At 39.0% G+C, this 17,744-nt stretch overlaps 1 protein-coding gene across 1 annotated transcript; it reads left to right on the forward strand.

The window, feature by feature from the left end:
• Positions 1 to 10,609: 10,609 nt before the first annotated feature.
• Positions 10,610 to 15,440, forward strand: LOC112744288 (calreticulin-3). The gene is made up of 14 exons (XM_025793860.3): positions 10,610 to 10,953; positions 11,363 to 11,470; positions 11,758 to 11,950; positions 12,231 to 12,489; positions 12,639 to 12,695; positions 12,802 to 12,849; positions 13,008 to 13,094; positions 13,172 to 13,229; positions 13,336 to 13,403; positions 13,495 to 13,587; positions 13,830 to 13,886; positions 13,983 to 14,078; positions 14,527 to 14,550; positions 14,780 to 15,440. Exons 1-14 carry the CDS (start codon positions 10,842 to 10,844, stop codon positions 14,789 to 14,791), a joined length of 1,272 nt encoding a protein of 423 aa, XP_025649645.1. The 5' UTR covers positions 10,610 to 10,841; the 3' UTR covers positions 14,792 to 15,440.
• Positions 15,441 to 17,744: the final 2,304 nt, after the last annotated feature.

Below are 17,744 nucleotides of genomic sequence, written 5' to 3' on the forward strand. Positions count from 1 at the left end.
TTATAGCTCAAATCAAACAACAGATTATACCCCATAGTTGACGATATTTGCAGCTTGCAAAGAGTGGTCTCAAATAATTGCATAGGTAGTTGTTACGGTGGGTAACCAGAGATTAGTGGGCCGGATGACGTTGGTTGGCCCAAACGCGTGAGGGAGGTGGCTATCGAGTGAACCTGAAACTCGGTGTTCCTCCGTCCGACTTGTGCGTGTGGAAGAATGGGGGGTGGTACCTGCAAAGACACTCCAATGCCTAAGTTAGCAAGAGTGTGGGCAAGTTGAGAATGTATTGGGACTTAGTGATACCTGAGGGATGTCAGGGTATTTATAGTGGTGAACCAATAACCACCGCTGAAGTAGTGCCACCTTTTTAGGTGGATAACCGTTCCCATATCTTAGGGAGGTTAAGATATGGCTCTATGAAGTGGTTAGAGAGTTTCTAGGGGCAGTTACTCATTCGAATGAGTGTTATCTGCCAGCTAACCCTCGTATCTGACTTCTTTGGAGCAGGTCGTGTTCAGTACCGACTTCTGGGGATGAAGGCTGGTACTGAGGGAGGGCCAACCCCTTTGGGTTGGGCTTCTTTGCTTGGATCATGGGCCCTATTTATTGGGCTAGGGTATGAACAGTGCCCCTACTCGAGCCCAATTTATTTTTAAGAGTTGGGTTCGAGTATTCAACTCGGGGTCATAGCCGATTTGTAAGAGGACCGACGTGATGGTTTGAAAACCGACGTGATTTTTCGTGACCTTTTGGTTCTGACAGTTACGTCCAATCAAGCGTCGTGTCTGTTAGGGGTGTGCGTAAGGATTTAATAGCCTTGGTAACGGTGCATCTTCATTAATGATTGCCCCGATTTTACCATTATGCCCCTAACGTTCTTATAAATATTTTCCCTCTCTTTCGTTGTTTCGTTTCTGCGATCTTTCAAATTTTCCTTGTATTCGTTCGTGCTGCGTTCTTGCATCTTCGAAGGCTTTTGCTTCCAACCCTTATTTCCGGATAAAGGTTAGTTCTTTAATATGCCTTTGTAGATAAATTTGATTTGTAGACTTTAGTTTCGCATCCTCCTCCCTTTAGAGACCGTGTTGGTGATTTTTCTTTTCCCCTTGTAGGTTTTGTTACCCCCTTTTTTTTATAAAAAGAAATGGCTTCTGTAGATGCTCTCTCTCACTAGGTTGATGTCACAGTCTTAGGGGAGGAGCCCTCAGTCGATTCTGAGTTCATTACCAACCTTCGCACTCATCACAGAATTTGTACTTCTGAGGATGACGAACCAAAATATGAATTGGTAGTCCCGGGTCCTGAAGACCGGGTTTGTTTTGGAAGAGTCGATGAGGCGGCCCCTCATTTTTTCTTTATGTATGAATGCATGATCACCCGTTTGGGTGTTTTTCTTCCTTTTTCAAATTTTGAGATATCTGTTTTGCATCACTGTCGAGTCGCTCCCACCCAGCTTCACCCCAACTCTTGGGGTTTTTTGAAAATTTATCAATTTATCAGCCAGGCTTTAGAGTTCCCGACTTCTTTAAAGATTTTTTTCCATCTTTTTCATATGACAAAACCCTTCAGTGGGCTAAACAATAAACAACAGTGGGTGTCGTTCCGAGCCATACAAGGTCGGAGACTTTTTACCCTTTTTGACGAGTCCTTTCATGACTTCAAGAACTACTTTTTCAAAGTGCAAGCTGTAGAGGGTCACCATCCCTTTTTCCTGGATGATCATTCTTCTCCCCGATTTCCTTTATATTGGCTGGAGGCCTCCCCTTGCGAGAAATATGGTCTGGATGACTTAAATGAGGTAGAAGCAGCCATTGTGGGGTTCCTCCGAGAAGCGTGGGGGAGGGCCCCATACTTTGATACTAAAAAATTTCTCCAGGGGTCGCCGACCTTTGTTCAGTCACAATTAGGTAGCTTTTTGCGTTTCTCGCTTATTTCCGACTTGCAATTTCTTTTACCGACTTTGTCTGATTTTAGCTACCAATTTGTTTTTGCAGAGATGGCAAAGAAAAACGCTCAAGAGTCTTACCAGAGGGTTCAGGAAGCCAAGGCAAAGTCTCGAGCCAGGTCTGGAGGTGTTAGGACGGTTGTCTCTCCCCCTCCTCCTCCTCGGAACGTTGGGACTCCCTCTCAACCTATTGTAATTTCTTCCTCTGCTTCCTCTCTGCCACCCCCTCCCGTCCGACCTACTCCCGAACCAGAGCCAAAGAAGCGCAAGACCTTAGAGTCTGGCGCTTCTGGTGAGGCGGACGCTCTTGCGTTCGTCCGAAAGAACATCTATCCTCATGCTCGTATGAGTATGGATGATGTTTCTGTTCGGCACTACCTCACTACTGTGGTTGAGGAGAGTCTCAAGACGGCGGGGGTTTGTGGCAAACTCTTGGATATATTTGAGAAGACTCCCATCAGCTCTTTAGGGACGACCTCGAGGGTCGAGGAGCTGGAGGGTAGGCTTCGTATATATCAGGAGCATGAGAAGGAGTTGGAGGGGAAAGTCGCCAAACTGACGGAGGAGAGGGACAGCCTCAGAGAGAAAGGGAAAAATTTGCAAGCCCAATGCAACATGGAGATGGATTTGAGGAAAGCAGCGCAAGCCAGCTACAACAGTTTGTTTGCTGATCTTGTGTCTGTAAAAAATGACTTGCTGAACGCTCGGGAGGCCTATACCGAGTTGGAGGACTCTATTGCGGATGGTGCTGATGAGGCCTGGAGGATTTTCAAGGAACAGGTCGGAGTTATTGCTCCTGACTTGGACCTTTCTCCTTTGGACCCTGATAAGATTGTTATTGATGGTGCCATCGTGGATCCTCCTGTCCCCATAGTGGAGTCTGAGTCTGATTTAAAGACTCGGGGGCAGAGGATCATAGAGTCCCCTCCTCACTCTAAGGACGCTCCGAGTTCTTCTACCGTTCCTCCGACTTCCTCTTCAACTCCTGCTCCTGGCGTTCCCCCTGACTCTGCTGGTAGTGATCTTCTAAAAAAGTGATTTTTGGCTATCGGGGCCCGGCCTGTGGGCCCCTCTTTTTTAAACTCTTTATATTTATTTGTTGGTGTTTTGAACAATTTTTTGGCCTTTTAAGGCCGTAAACAAAACAATAATGCCCCTTTTTTTTAATAGGGGTTTAATTTATCGTTAAATAAATACCCTTTTTTGGATAAGGGTTTTGAGTTACCGTATGCGCGCATGCTTTTCGTGGTTCCTTTGACTCTTTGATCTTTTCTGGAGAAAATCTTTTCTTTGGGACTTGCCTGCTTTTCTGAATTTCCTTGATTCTCAAGGCAGCCTTTTTCTTAGTTTTTCCTTATCTCTTTTTGTTATTCCTAGTACTCAATTTTGTTTTATTGAGTTTTTCGTGACTTAGGCTACTTTTGCGATTCATTTTAATTTTACTCGGTTTCGCATTCTGACTTATGAGTCGGACTGCTCCCGAGTTTATCATGATCGACTTCTATAGCCTCTTTACGCCGACTTGTACCTCGTCGTTTTATCCTGACGACCATCTAGGTCGGTTCATGGGATTTTCACGTTTTGTCGAGCTTAAATCGGCGCGTTTCGTAGAAAGAAAATAAAAAAAAGGGAATTTAAAAGAGATACTTAAGAAAAAAAGATCTTTATTAATCGAGGAGGTACCTTGTTACTACTAAGGGCTTTTGATAATTTATTTCCCTTAGTCCCTACTATGATGCCTCGTTAAAAACCCTTCTTCAGAAAAAACCCTTTGATTCTGGGAAAAAATCATGAAGCTGGGAAAAGAGTACATCAAGGAGTAGAGTTCGCTTTTAACTGTAGTACCTTTTCATATTACAAGCATGCCATGACCTTGGTAATTCGGTGCCGCCTAAGTCGGTCACCTTATAATAGCCTTTTCCTAAGACCTCCTTGACTTTGTATGGTCCTTTCCAATTAGCAGCGAGTTTTCCCTCCCCCGATTTGTTGATTCCAATGTCGTTTCTGATTAAGACTAAGTCGTCAGGGGTGAAACTCCTTCGAATGACTTTTTTGTTGTACCTTGTAGTCATCCTTTGTTTCAACGCTGCTTCTCTTATCTGAGCTTCTTCTCGGACTTCAGGGAGCAAGTCGAGCTCTTCTTTGTGCCCCTGTATATTCCTGATCTCGTCGTGGAAGATCACTCTTGGGCTTTGCTCATTGACCTCTATTGGGATCATGGCTTCTACGCCATAGACTAGTCGGAAGGGTGTTTCTCCAGTGGCGGATTGGGGGGTTGTTCTGTAAGCCCATAGTACTTGTTGGAGCTCTTCAGCCCAAGCTCCTTTCGCCTCTTGTCACCTTTTCTTCAGCCCTGCCAGAATGACTTTGTTGGCTGCTTCGGCTTGCCCGTTGGCTTGTGGGTGTTCTATCGAGGTGAACTGGTGTTTAATTTTCATACTGGCTACCAGGCTTCTAAAGGTGGAGTCGGTGAACTGGGTTCCATTATTTGTGGTAATGGAATAAGGTATCCCATACCTTGTGATTATATTTTTGTAGAGGAACCTCCGACTTCTCTGTGCAGTGATGGTGGCCAGTGGTTCTGCTTCTATCCACTTTGTGAAGTAATCTATTCCCACTATTAGGTATTTAACTTGTCCTGGCGCCTGGGGAAAAGGACCTAACAAATCCATTCCCCATTTTGCAAAGGGCCATGGAGAAGTGATACTAATGAGCTCTTCTGGGGGAGCCACGTGGAAATTTGCATGTATTTGGCATGGCTGGCACTTTTTCACAAATTCTGTGGCATCTTTCTGTAAGGTTGGCCAGTAAAATCCAACTCGGATCACTTTCCTGGCCAATGACCTGGCTCCGAGATGGTTCCCGTAGATTCCGCTATGTACCTCCTCCAACACCTCGGTGGTTTTTAAGGTCGGTACACACTTTAACAATGGTGTTGATATCCCCCTTCTGTAGAGAACATTTTTCACCAAAGTATAGTGTTGTGCTTCCCTTCGGATTTTCTGGGCTTCTTTTTCCTCCTTAGGGAGGATGTCGAATTTTAGGTATTCGACTAAGGGGTTCATCCATCCGAGGTTTAATCCGACCACTTCAAAGACTTCTAGTGTGTCTTCCGTTTTTACCACTGAAGGTTCCTGGAGTGTCTCTTGAATCAAGCTTCTGTTATTTCCTCCTGGCTTGGTACTTGCTAGCTTGGATAGGGCGTCTGCTCTGCTGTTTAGATCCCGAGTTATGTGTTTCACCTCGGTTTCTGCAAAGCGCCCCAGGAGCTCCGAGGCTTTCTCCAAGTACCTTTTCATAGTTGGGTCTTTTGCCTGATATTCCCCACTTATTTGGGAGGTCACCACCTGGGAGTCGCTGTATACCATCACTTTCGTGGCACCGACTTCTTCAGCCAGCTTCAATCCTGCGATCAAGGCTTCGTATTCTGCCTGATTATTTGAAGCTGGGAATTCGAACTTGAGGGAAACTTCTATCTGGGTTCCCCTTTCATCTACCAATATTATGCCTGCGCCGCTTCCTGTTTTATTGGAGGACCCATCCACGTAGAGTTCCCAGGTAGTCGGTTTGTCCTCTTGATCACCTGCATATTCAGCAATGAAGTCGGCGAGGCACTGGGCTTTAATCGCCGTCCGAGTTTCATACTTTAAGTCGAACTCGGAGAGCTCTATTGCCCATTGTACCATTCTTCCTGCAATATCCGTCTTTTGGAGGATTTGCTTCATGGGTTGGTTCGTACGGACTCTTATTGTGTGAGCCTGAAAGTAAGGCCGTAGCCTTCGAGAGGCTATTACTAAGGAGTAGGCAAACTTTTCTAATTTGTGATACCTTAGCTCAGGGCCCTGTAGAACTTTACTGATGAAGTAGATTGGGTGTTGTCTGACCTCATCTTCTCTTATCAAGGCTGCTGAGACAGCCCTGTCTGCCACGGAGAGGTATAGGATGAGGTCTTTTCCGGCTATAGGTCGGGTCAAGATAGGAGGTTGGCTCAAAAACTTTTTGAACTCCTGGAACGCCTCCTCGCATTCGGGGGTCCACTCAAACTGGTGCCCCTTTTTTAGTAGGGAGAACAGTGGAAGGGATCTTAATGCTGATCCTGCCACTGCTAGTCGGCCATTCAGCTGTTGGACTTCTCTCAAACAAGTCGGGCTTTTCATCTCTAGGATAGCTCTACACTTGTCGGGATTGGCTTCGATCCCTCTTTGTGTTAGCATGAATCCTAGAAATTTTTCTGCCTCCACTGCGAAGGCGCACTTTGCAGGATTTAGTCTCATCCCGTGCGACCTTAGGGTGTCAAAGACTTGTGAGAGGTCGGATAGGAGGTCAACTTCCTCCTTGGTTTTTACCAACATATCGTCGACATATGCTTCCATTAAGCTCCCTAAGTGTGGAGCAAACACCTTATTCATTAGCCTCTGATATGTGGCTCCTGCATTTTTCAATCCAAATGGCATGACCACGTAGCAATAGTTGGCTCTGGGCGTGATGAATGATGTTTTTTCCTGGTCTGGTTTATACATCGGGATTTGGTTATATCCTGAGTAAGCGTCCATGAATGACAGGTATTGATACCCCGAGCTAGAGTCCACTAGGGCGTCAATGCTTGGTAGTGGATAAGGGTCCTTGGGACATGCCTTATTTAAGTCGGTGTAGTCGACGCACATTCTCCATTTACCATTTTGTTTTTTGACTAGTACTACATTGGCTAGCCATGTTGGGTATTTGACTTCTCTGATGAAGCCGGCTTCTAGGAGCGCCTGCACTTGCTCTTCTACTACTAGGGCTCGCTCTGGGCCGAGCTTGCGTCTTCTTTGTTGTACAGGTCGGGACCCTGAGTAGACCGAGAGCTTGTGAGACATGAGCTCGGGATCTATCCCAGGCATGTCGGAAGCCTTCCAGGCGAAGAGATCGGAGTTATCTCTTAGGAGCTTAGTCAACCCTTGTCTTAGGGTTTCCCCTAGGTTGGCTCCTATGTGAGTGTTTTTTCCTTCCTCTTCGCCGACCTGAATTTCTTCAGTTTTTCTCCCGGGCTGTGGTCGAAGCTCTTCGTTAACCCTTGCTCCCCCGAGTTCTATTGTGTGGACTTCTCTGCCTTTTCCTCTCAGGTTTAGGCTTTCATTGTAGCACTTCCTTGCCAGCTTCTGATCTCCCCGCACCGTTGCTATTCCCGACGAGGTCGGGAACTTCATGCAGAGGTGGGGCGTCGATACCACCGCTCCGAGTCGATTAAGGGTAGCTCTGCCGATTAAAGCATTATAAGCCGACCCCACGTCGATGACTATTAAGTCTATACTCAGAGTCTTTGATTTTTCCCCCTTTCCAAAGGTGGTGTGGAGGGGTAAAAATCCTAGTGGCTTTATTGGCGTGTCACCTAATCCCTACAAGGTGTCGGGGTAGGCTCTTAACTCTTTCTTATCTAAACTTAGTTTGTCGAAAGCGGGCTTAAAGAGGATGTCTGCTGAGCTTCCTTGGTCTACTAGTGTTCTGTGTAGATGGGCATTTGCCAGGATCATGGTAATTACCACTGGGTCATCGTGCCCAGGGATTACTCCTCGCCCGTCTTCCTTTATGAATGAAATGGTCGGAAGATCGGAGGACCCCTCTTCGACCTGGTAGACTCTCTTGAGATGTCTTTTTCGAGAGGATTTTGTGAGTCCCCCTCCTGCAAATCCTCCTGAGATCATATGAATATGTCTCTCCGGAGTTTGTGGTGATGGGTCTCTTCTATCCGTATCTTCTCGCTTTCTTTTTCCATGACCGTCCGACCTTTCTATGAGATATCTGTCTAGCCGACATTCTCTGGCTAGCTTTTCTATCACATTTTTAAGGTCGTAACAGTCGTTTGTGGAGTGTCCATATATCTTATGGTACTCGCAGTAATCACTGCGGCTCCCCCCTTTTTTATTCTTGATGGGTCTGGGGGGAGGCAGCCTTTCAGTATTGCAAATTTCTCTGTATACATCCACTACAGGAACTTTCAATGGAGTATAAGAGTGATATTTTCTTGGCCTATCAAGGCCGAGCTCTTCCTTCTTCTTCGCTTCCTTCTCCCTTTCTTTCGTTGAGGGAGGGTGCCCGATTCTCAAACTCGGGTCTCTTAGCCTAGCGTTTTCTTCCATATTGATGTACTTTTCAGCTCTTTCCTGTACATCATTTAAAGAGGCGGGGTGTCTTTTTGATATGGACTGTGAGAAGGGACCTTCTCTAAGACCATTGACTAGCCCCATGATGACCGCTTCGGTGGGCAGGTCTTGAATCTCCAAACATGCTTTGTTGAATCTTTCCATATAGGCCCGTAAGGGCTCCCCGACCTCCTGTTTTATTCCCAGGAGGCTTGGTGCATGTTTTACTTTGTCCTTCTGGATGGAGAACCTCATCAAGAATTTTCTTGAGAGGTCTTCAAAACTGGTAATTGACCTCGGAGGGAGACTGTCGAACCACTTCATCGCTGCTTTTGACAAGGTTGTCGGGAAAGCTTTGCATCGCGTAGCGTCAGAAGCGTCGGTCAGATACATCCGACTTTTAAAGTTGCTCAGATGATGCTTTGGATCGGTGGTTCCATCGTAGAGGTCCATATCGGGGCTTCTAAAGTTTCTCGGAACTTTTGCCCTCATTATGTCCTCGCTAAACGGATCTTTCTCTCCTAAGGGAGAATCTTCTCTATCGTCGTGGGAATTCCGACCTTTGAGGGAGGATTCTAACTTTAAGAGTTTTCTTTCTAACTCTTTTCGTCGCTCCATCTCCTCTTTTAGGTTCCTTTCAGCCTCCCTTTGTCGTTCCCGCTCCTGTTCTAGCTGCTCGAGGCGGCTATGGATTAGTCCCATAAGCTCACTAGCGAGAGGGGGTCCTTCTTTTTCTGATTCGCGCCCCTCCGAGGAGTTTACCTTCGGATTTTTGATTCCGGAAGTGCCTTCCTTATTTTGATCATTAGCTTCCTGGTGGAGGTTCTGATCTGCTTCATTGTTTCCAGTGTTCAAATTCTCTTGATCAGAATCTGTCTTCACATGACCTTCTTCAGGGGATCTTTCCGCCATCACTGGTTAATCTCTCGGGTCCCCGGCAACGGCGCCAATGTTACGGTGGGTAACCAGAGATTAGTGGGCCGGATGACGTTGGTTGGCCCAAACGCGTGAGGGAGGTGGCTATCGAGTGAACCTGAAACTCGGTGTTCCTCCGTCCGACTTGTGCGTGTGGAAGAATGGGGGGTGGTACCTGCAAAGACACTCCAATGCCTAAGTTAGCAAGAGTGTGGGCAAGTTGAGAATGTATTGGGACTTAGTGATACCTGAGGGATGTCAGGGTATTTATAGTGGTGAACCAATAACCACCGCTGAAGTAGTGCCACCTTTTTAGGTAGATAACCGTTCCCATATCTTAGGGAGGTTAAGATATGGCTCTATGAAGTGGTTAGAGAGTTTCTAGGGGCAGTTACTCATTCGAATGAGTGTTATCTGCCAGCTAACCCTCGTATCCGACTTCTTTGGAGCAGGTCGTGTTCAGTACCGACTTCTGGGGATGAAGGCTGGTACTGAGGGAGGGCCAACCCCTTTGGGTTGGGCTTCTTTGCTTGGATCCTGGGCCCTATTTATTGGGCCAGGGTATGAACAGTAGTCTTAAATCGTACGAAATACTACTAACTTGTCTTGATCAATTAATCAAATAATTGCATATGTAACCTCAAACCTAGCCATCTTATTGTAAGAGTTATTAGTGATGATTATTGATTAGTGATTACATATATCTAATATGCAGATGCGAAATTGAAACGTATACAAATTCTCTCATTCCGTATATTTGAGAGTTTGTACGCAAGAATTGAATATATGGCTTCAATGGGAGGACAATCCTGCCTAGTTTACATTTGTAGAACAAAAGTAACAAATTATAGTTGGGTTGTTTTACTTATTCTTAATTAAGATTTTAAGCACGATTGAAAAACATTATTAGTGATTAGATACAAGCGCCTTAGTTTAGTTCCCTTTTGTTTTTTGTTTTTTTTTTTTCAATATTATATCTTTACTAAGCTTAAACAAATATATTTAACAATTTTTTTTAAAATATTAGTTCAAAAATCCGAAGTTATGATAATCTTAGCATTTAAGACAATCATCAGGTTTGCAAGTTCCTGTTTAATCTTGATATGAGATTATCTACATTTCTTTTTAAATCAATTTTTCGAACTTTCATCGAAGAATTGAGAATGAAGTAGGAAAATGAGATAGAGCAATTGAATTCATAATTTTCATGTCATGACCATAAGCACATATAAGAGTGATAATTAGTAAATTTTTTCTATGGACCAAGTCAAGTGAATAAGGAACACAATAAGTTTAGTGGACTTTGGAGTTGACTGACATTGTCATCATCATTGAACATTCTAACGCGCCCCTTCTTGGAAAGTACCTTATTAACCCTTTTCTCTCTTTGCCTTATTGTTTGGTTTGATGACTTTCATGAAACACAAGGTCTCGTGGACCTTGACTTACAAAAAATTCATTCACATCAAATATATAATCCAAATATATATAAATATATGACAGAAAAAATAATAGAAATTATACCATTGGATATAGCTACGTCTAAATTGGCCCTCTATTGGACAAAATTTTAACACCAATCATGCTTTTTCACGGAATCAACATCGTGTGTTCCTTTCCACAAGTAGGGAACACACCAAAAGCATAAAGCAAAGATAAGTAAATAAATAAAAATAAAAAGGATTCTCAAAGCTTATTTTGTATTAGCATTATTATTAAAGTTCCAATAACCTTGCAAGTGGACCATAATTAGTGTGTGCATGGCATATAAGTAATTAAGAAGGCATGGAAGGGCTAAGAAGTAAAAGGGTCCTCTATAAGTAGCTCAAGTCTGCAACTTGAACTTGGCACTACCCAATATGGCTAATAATAATGCATTAGCTGGGTTAAAGAACCTTGCTTTGTTTTGCTTTGTTCTGATACATGTTTCTGTTTCTGTTTCTGAAATCATTTTTGAAGAGCGCTTTGATGGTTAGTATTACTGTTTTTTTCTGCTTTTGATCACTTGATGCTTATTTTTAATATTTCATTGGTATTATTATAAAATATCTGATTGGTTGGTTGAGTTTGGTGAGTTAGTTATAACTGAAAGTTAGTTACTTTGTAATAATTGGTTATATTATTAGTTATTATTTTTTACTATACTTTACAGCCAAACTCTATGGCTAGTGTTGTAATTATCTTACAATAATTATATACCATGTTTGGATTTTTGAAACAATAATAAAGTTCACAAACTAAGACTAAGAAGTCAAGTACCAAAAGTCAAAACAAATGTGTGTTGGATTGGGAATTCAGCTTATAGTTTTGCAGGGTGGTCTTGGTTTTTTACATTGATGGTGAAATATGGTTGTTTATGTGTCTGGATTTTTTTTTTTAGATGGATGGAAAGGTCGCTGGGTGACATCCGATTGGAAAAAAAGCGAAGGAAAAGCCGGTTCGTTCAAGCACACGGCTGGAGAATGGTCGGGAGACCCAGATGACAAAGGTACTTGTTAGTTGTTACTGCCATTTTTAGTTAGTGGCAGTTAAGTTTACAGCACTCAATGAAGAAAGGGAAATTTCATTTAACATAGTACATACTACATAGTATCATGTCCAAGTGAATTTTATTCTAGTTATGCTTGAGGCAATGACCAAAATAAACGAATGAATTTCATTCTATTGATTATGGTATTGGTGATGAAAAGCTAAATGAATGGATTCACTTTATGTTGTGAGGGACTTCTATTTGTCTCCTTTCCTTAATATGTAACGTTATGTGTGATTTTTTAGGCATTCAAACATCTCATGATGCCAAACACTTTGCCATCTCTGCAAAGATACCAGAATTCACCAACAAGAACAGAACATTGGTCCTCCAATATTCTATAAAATTTGAACAAGATATCGAGTGTGGTGGCGGTTACATAAAGCTGCTCTCTGGTTTTGTCAATCAGAAGAAGTTCGGCGGCGATACTCCTTACAGGTGTGTTGCTTATCCCACATTCTTCAATTTGTCAATGCTTCTTGAATTATCAAGTGATCAAATATCAATCTGCAATTTGAATAATCTAACTCTCAGAATATTAACCAATTTTCATCACTTCCTCTTTTGTACTAATGGCATTTAGAAGCCTAAGTAATGAGAATTAAAAGCATTATCAAAAAGGAATAAAAAGCTGAACAAAGTGGATGGATGTATATTTCTGTCCTCTTTATCCGAATTTTCGACAAAAATGGATGTTATACTGACAGAATCTCTACAGCTTAATGTTTGGACCAGATATATGTGGAACAGACACAAAGAAGCTCCATGTCATACTCTCATACCAGGGTCAAAACTATCCCATCAAGAAGGACCTGCAATGTGAAACTGACAAGTTAAGTCATTTCTACACATTCATTCTTAGGCCGGATGCGTCATACAGCGTCTTGATTGATAATAGAGAGAGAGATTCAGGAAGCATGTATACAGATTGGGACATTCTTCCACCACGGAAACTCCGAGATACCAAGGCGAAAAAGGTTTGATATTGAGCTGTTTTACTTTGCAAATAGCCAGTTCTAAACCAGGTTTATTAGCATGACATGGTGCTTTTAAGTTTGATTTCTTGTGATCAAGCTACGATTCTGTACAGTTTTATTTTGACATTAAAACATCTTCTGATTCGCAGCCTAAAGACTGGGACGAAAGGGAATTCATTGAAGACCCTGATGATGTCAAACCTGAGGTATCCAAAAGTTCTAAGTTTTCATGAGTTATAAGTGAACAAGGGATGGTGCTTTTGGTGTTTTGAGATGATCGCAAACTTATTTATTTGTTTTTTGGTGCTGCAGGGATATGATTCAATCCCAGCTGAAATTCCTGATCCAAATGCTAGAGAGGTTAGTTGATAGTTGCATCCTCATTTTCCTCCATTTCATCTTACATTCTTTCTTCGTTGGTTTGCATCATTTTGGTTTTTCAAAGCACTGTGATGATGAGATCAATGAAAAAACAATTTGAAGCAAAATATCTCATACTTATTCTTATGTTTGATTAGCCTGAAAACTGGGATGAAGAGGAAGATGGTATCTGGAGGCCACCAAAGATACCGAATCCAGCATACAAAGGACCATGGAAAAGAAAGGTTTGTGGCTGCAAGCATTAGGCCCTTTTTTCTGTGTTGTTTTTCCTCATCTTAGATTCAACCTTCATGTTAAACAGAAAATCAAGAACCCTAACTACCAAGGGAAGTGGAAAACTCCATGGATAGATAATCCAGGTATGTTCAAATGAATCCTTAGGTTCTTTGTCAAATTTTAGTGTATATTACAAACTCTCTTGCATACAATTGAATGCTTAAGTTTCATTCTATTTCTCTGTATCAGAGTTTGAAGATGATCCTGATCTTTATGTACTTAAGCCTATCAAGTATGTTGGCATCGAAGTTTGGCAGGTATGGTGAATTTCTTGGATTATACTGGAAACATTTTTTGGCCAAAATTGGTGGCAGCAGTTAATGAAGTAAACTGAATATTGTGGTTCAGGTGAAAGGTGGTTCAGTTTTCGACAACGTTTTGATTTGTGATGATCCTGATTATGCAAGACAAGTTGTTGATGAAGTTTTTGCCAATAGAGAGGTGAGCTTTTCTATTCGAATCGCATTCGATTTAGCTTGAAATCAAACTAGTATACCTTGAACAAAAAAGATAAATTAAAGGAATACATTGGAAAATTTATACATAATGGACTAATATAAGGACAACTTCAAATTGTATGATATTGAAGGCTTTCAAATTTCAATATGCAATCATAATGAAGCTGCTACTATGGATTATAATTGATTCTCCTTTAACATGAACTTTGTTTTTTGGCTTATTAGATTGAGAAGGAGGCTTTTGAGGAAGCAGAAAAAGTGAGAAAAGCCAAAGAGGAAGAGGTACATAGACATATATACATCTTTTTGAGTTCCACCATCTGTTTCGAAAGACAATCTAGTTTCCTTTCAAGGATTTTAAAACCTTTCTTTGTGCAGGAGGCTCAAAGAGCAAGAGAAGAAGGCGAGAGGCGCAGGCGAGAGAGGGGCCATGATCGACGATACCGGGACAGATATAAAGACAAATACAGAAGGGTTTGTACTGAGATAATACTCAAATTTGTCCCTAAAAGATAATACATTCTTCAAATTGGTCATTGAAAAATTTTGTTAGTTATATTAGTCCTTAAAAGATATAACCGTGAGTCAAATTGATACTTCCATTCATTAGGCAATGATGTGACACTTGGCATGATGACATGACAAGTTAATGTCACATGACACATTATCATTTAACTTACGAAATGACCAATTTGACTTACAGATAGGACTAATATGATTAACAAAATCTTTCACGGACTAATTTGGAGAATGGGTTATATTTTAGAGACAAATTTGAGTATTATCTCGGTTTGTACCTTTGCCTGAATTGACTTCAATTTTTACTCTTCTTTTGTTTAATGAATCTTGTTTAGATGCTGATTTCTGTTGCATTTCTTTTTCAACAACCATTGCACTGAATTGTTCTTTTTTCAATGTGCAGCATCGCCGTTATGACTACGATCATGTAAGTAGCATATTTTTCCAGCATTTCTTCTTTCTAATGTCAAATAGATTCACTGGAGATAGAGAGTAGCTTTTTTATGATCATTCTCAACATTTGTTCACTATAATTTAAAACCTTAAACGTAATGCCAAGTTTTCATATCATAGCATTCATTGATGAAAAGGATTAAGTGGGAAGAAGCTATCATGTCTTATATGTTACTGAAAAATATGTTCACTTTGATGTGCAGGATGAGCTCTGAAGCAGTTATGTTTCCTTCTTTTCCAATCTCGTTGACAAGAATTTGCTGACCAAGAAAAATGGCCGCCCTTCCTATCTCATCCACAAGAATCTCCCAATCGATCATTCGATCCCACGAGTTTAATTTCTATGTAGTGTCAATGTTTTGTTTTAAATTGTTATTATACGAGGTACGTGCATCGAAGCAGACTTGACTTTCGAAAATGACCAAATTAGTCCTGAATTTATAAATTGTGAATCTCCTTAGTCCTTAATTCAATTGTTAAAACAATGCCGACATGGAGTATTTAAGTGTCAGTGTGGCATCCACAATGGTAAGATGACATGGCTAAGTCTTTAATATGATCAAATAGGTGTCGTGAATTAGTTTCTTGGATTCATCTTGGTTTTATATTTGTGTGAGATACCTATTTGACCATACTGAAATCTTAGTCATGTTACCTTTTCATGTCAGTATTAATGCTTGTTGAATTACGGAAGAATGAGATTCACAATTTATAAATTCAATGACCAATTTGGTCATTTACAAAAATCAAGTACTATTTTGATGAGCGCTGAAAATTTCTGGAGCATTACCTCAGTATATATATGTATTTTTACTGTTAATTTCTAGGGAAAATTCATGGAAATAAAAATTGTTTTTTGTTGCATATTTTCTCCTTTATTCTGTTTCCTTGTTGTTGCCATCCATTTTTCATCAATGTATAACAATCCAAATTGCCAAAGCTTTTTGCAGGGCTATGTGCGTGAGTTTTCAAACAACTCTTGCCTTTCTTCAATTTAAAACTGTTGATTATAATCTCTATAGTTCATAACTTCATATATAATGGAGCAGTGTAAGGCATAACTGCAAAAGTAAACGAAATATACCTACTTTTATTTATTTTTTGGTGGAGAACGAAAGATAATTTGAAGAAGAAACAACAAATAATTCAATCACAGAGAATGAAAAAGCTTTTGATGGAGTAATAGGAAATGATACTGATTAAATAATGCAACCGCATCATTAAATTACTCGTTTATCAATATTCTCTTGAGGAACAATGGCAAAAGCTAGTGCACTCCAAGTAAAATAGAGAGTGCAGCACTCTTTAAAAATTAACTTGCTATCAAAAGTTATTAGGTAAATTAAATTTATTTATTATTATTATTTTTTTTTTTGTCATGGGCTGAACAAAACAAATTGACACTAACAACAAAAAATTAATTCCCTCATTCAACACGATGAATTAGTATAAAATATTACTGCTATAAAACTAAAAAAAATTCTTATCTGTATAAGAATAAGCCTAATAAATAATTATTCTATTTAATATATAATTAAAAGTATTTTTTTATTAAAATTTTTTTGTTGTGATAGTATTTGAACCAAAGAAAAAAAAATATTATTTTAAGAAAAACTAATAATATATTTTTAATAATATTCTTAATACAAAATAATAAATTTTAAATATTTTTTAAATAATATATATTAACTAAAATAATATAATTATTTCAAATAATATATTTTAAATATAGTAAAGTAACATATTTCAATAAAAAAATTATTAATAAAAAAATTATTTAAATATTTTTTATATGAATTTTTTTATTAAACTTCTTTTTCTTTTGCAAGAACAATTATAATATCATACAGATTTGATAAAAATAAACTTAAATATTTGGCTTTATTTTCTATTTAGTTCGAATTTGGTCAATAATAAAATATAACATATATAAATTGGGATCATACAATATAGATTATTTAACATAAACTACCTTATCATATATATGAGTATATGAATTTATTACATGAAATATTTAAAATATAGATCTTGTGAAAAATAATTTTGACAAACAAATGTATTGTGTGAAAAAAACCCAATACTAATTCTCATATTTTTGTTTGCTTTTAAAGTTGTATATATACTTTTTAAATTAAATTTATATAATACAAAATCTTTTATCATTCTATTCATATTTAATGTTATAATTTTGTTTCACACAAAATAAAATTATATATATATTAATTAAATTTATATAACACAAAATTTTTTATCATTGTGTTTATAGTTAATATTATATACATAATATGTATTTAATATTATTTTTTTAAGATTCTAATATATTTTTTTTTTTAGATTTAGTACATGGATTTTCAACTTATTTTTCATGTATTATTTATTTTAATTCTAAAGTCCAATAACTTTTTTTTGTACACGTGTTTAATATTTATATACTATTTTTTTATTTTGGACTTCAGCCCAATATTTAAAACTTACAAAAAAATCTAAAACTTATAAAAAAAATAGTTAACTTGATTAACAGATTACCTTTTTAAATCCAGACCATTCAAATAAAATATAATAAATGAAGAGTTTAGATTTAACGAATTAATAAAGTGTGCAACACTCTATACTTAGCAAGGAGTGTTTAAGGATGAGCCCCATAGAATCTGAATAGTTGTCAATAATTAAACATGGCATTGTCAAAACTCAATTTAATTGGGGAAGTTCTAAGACCATTGTTTCAAATCTTACCGGGAATACATGAACATCCAGTACAATTTTTTTCTGAATTAATAGTTAAAATCGTTCCATATCCGATTTTTATTTTGGTCATCGAAAGACAAAATTAATCGAAATTGTCCCAAAAAATATACGACTTTGTCACGTTAGTCCTTCCGTCAGTTGGATGATGATGTGTCACGTTAGGTGTCACGTGGCATGATGACATGGTGGGTTAACTTTGTTTAGGTTAACATACAAAAATTTTGATTTTGAGTATATATATATATATATTCCAGCAAAATGTAATAATGTAAAAAAAAGATTTTAGAATAAAAAAGAATAAGAGAGATTTTGAGAAGAATTAAAGGAGAGAGATAATTGTATTGTAAAAAATTTTAAAAAAAGATACAATTACTAATTTTTTTTGTCAATTACATTTCTATTAAAATTAGTAGTATAAAAAAT

Source organism: Arachis hypogaea, chromosome 14 (genome assembly GCF_003086295.3).
Source record: "Arachis hypogaea cultivar Tifrunner chromosome 14, arahy.Tifrunner.gnm2.J5K5, whole genome shotgun sequence".
Taxonomy (NCBI): Eukaryota; Viridiplantae; Streptophyta; class Magnoliopsida; order Fabales; family Fabaceae; genus Arachis; species Arachis hypogaea.

Coding starts and splice junctions, on each gene's coding strand:
- LOC112744288 (XM_025793860.3), top strand. CDS start 10,842: ATGGCTAATAATAATGCATTAGCTGGGTTAAAGAACCTTGCTTTGTTT. Junction 11,471..11,757: donor GGGAGACCCAGATGACAAAG/GTACTTGTTAGT, acceptor GTGATTTTTTAG/GCATTCAAACATCTCATGAT. Junction 12,696..12,801: donor CTGATGATGTCAAACCTGAG/GTATCCAAAAGT, acceptor TTGGTGCTGCAG/GGATATGATTCAATCCCAGC.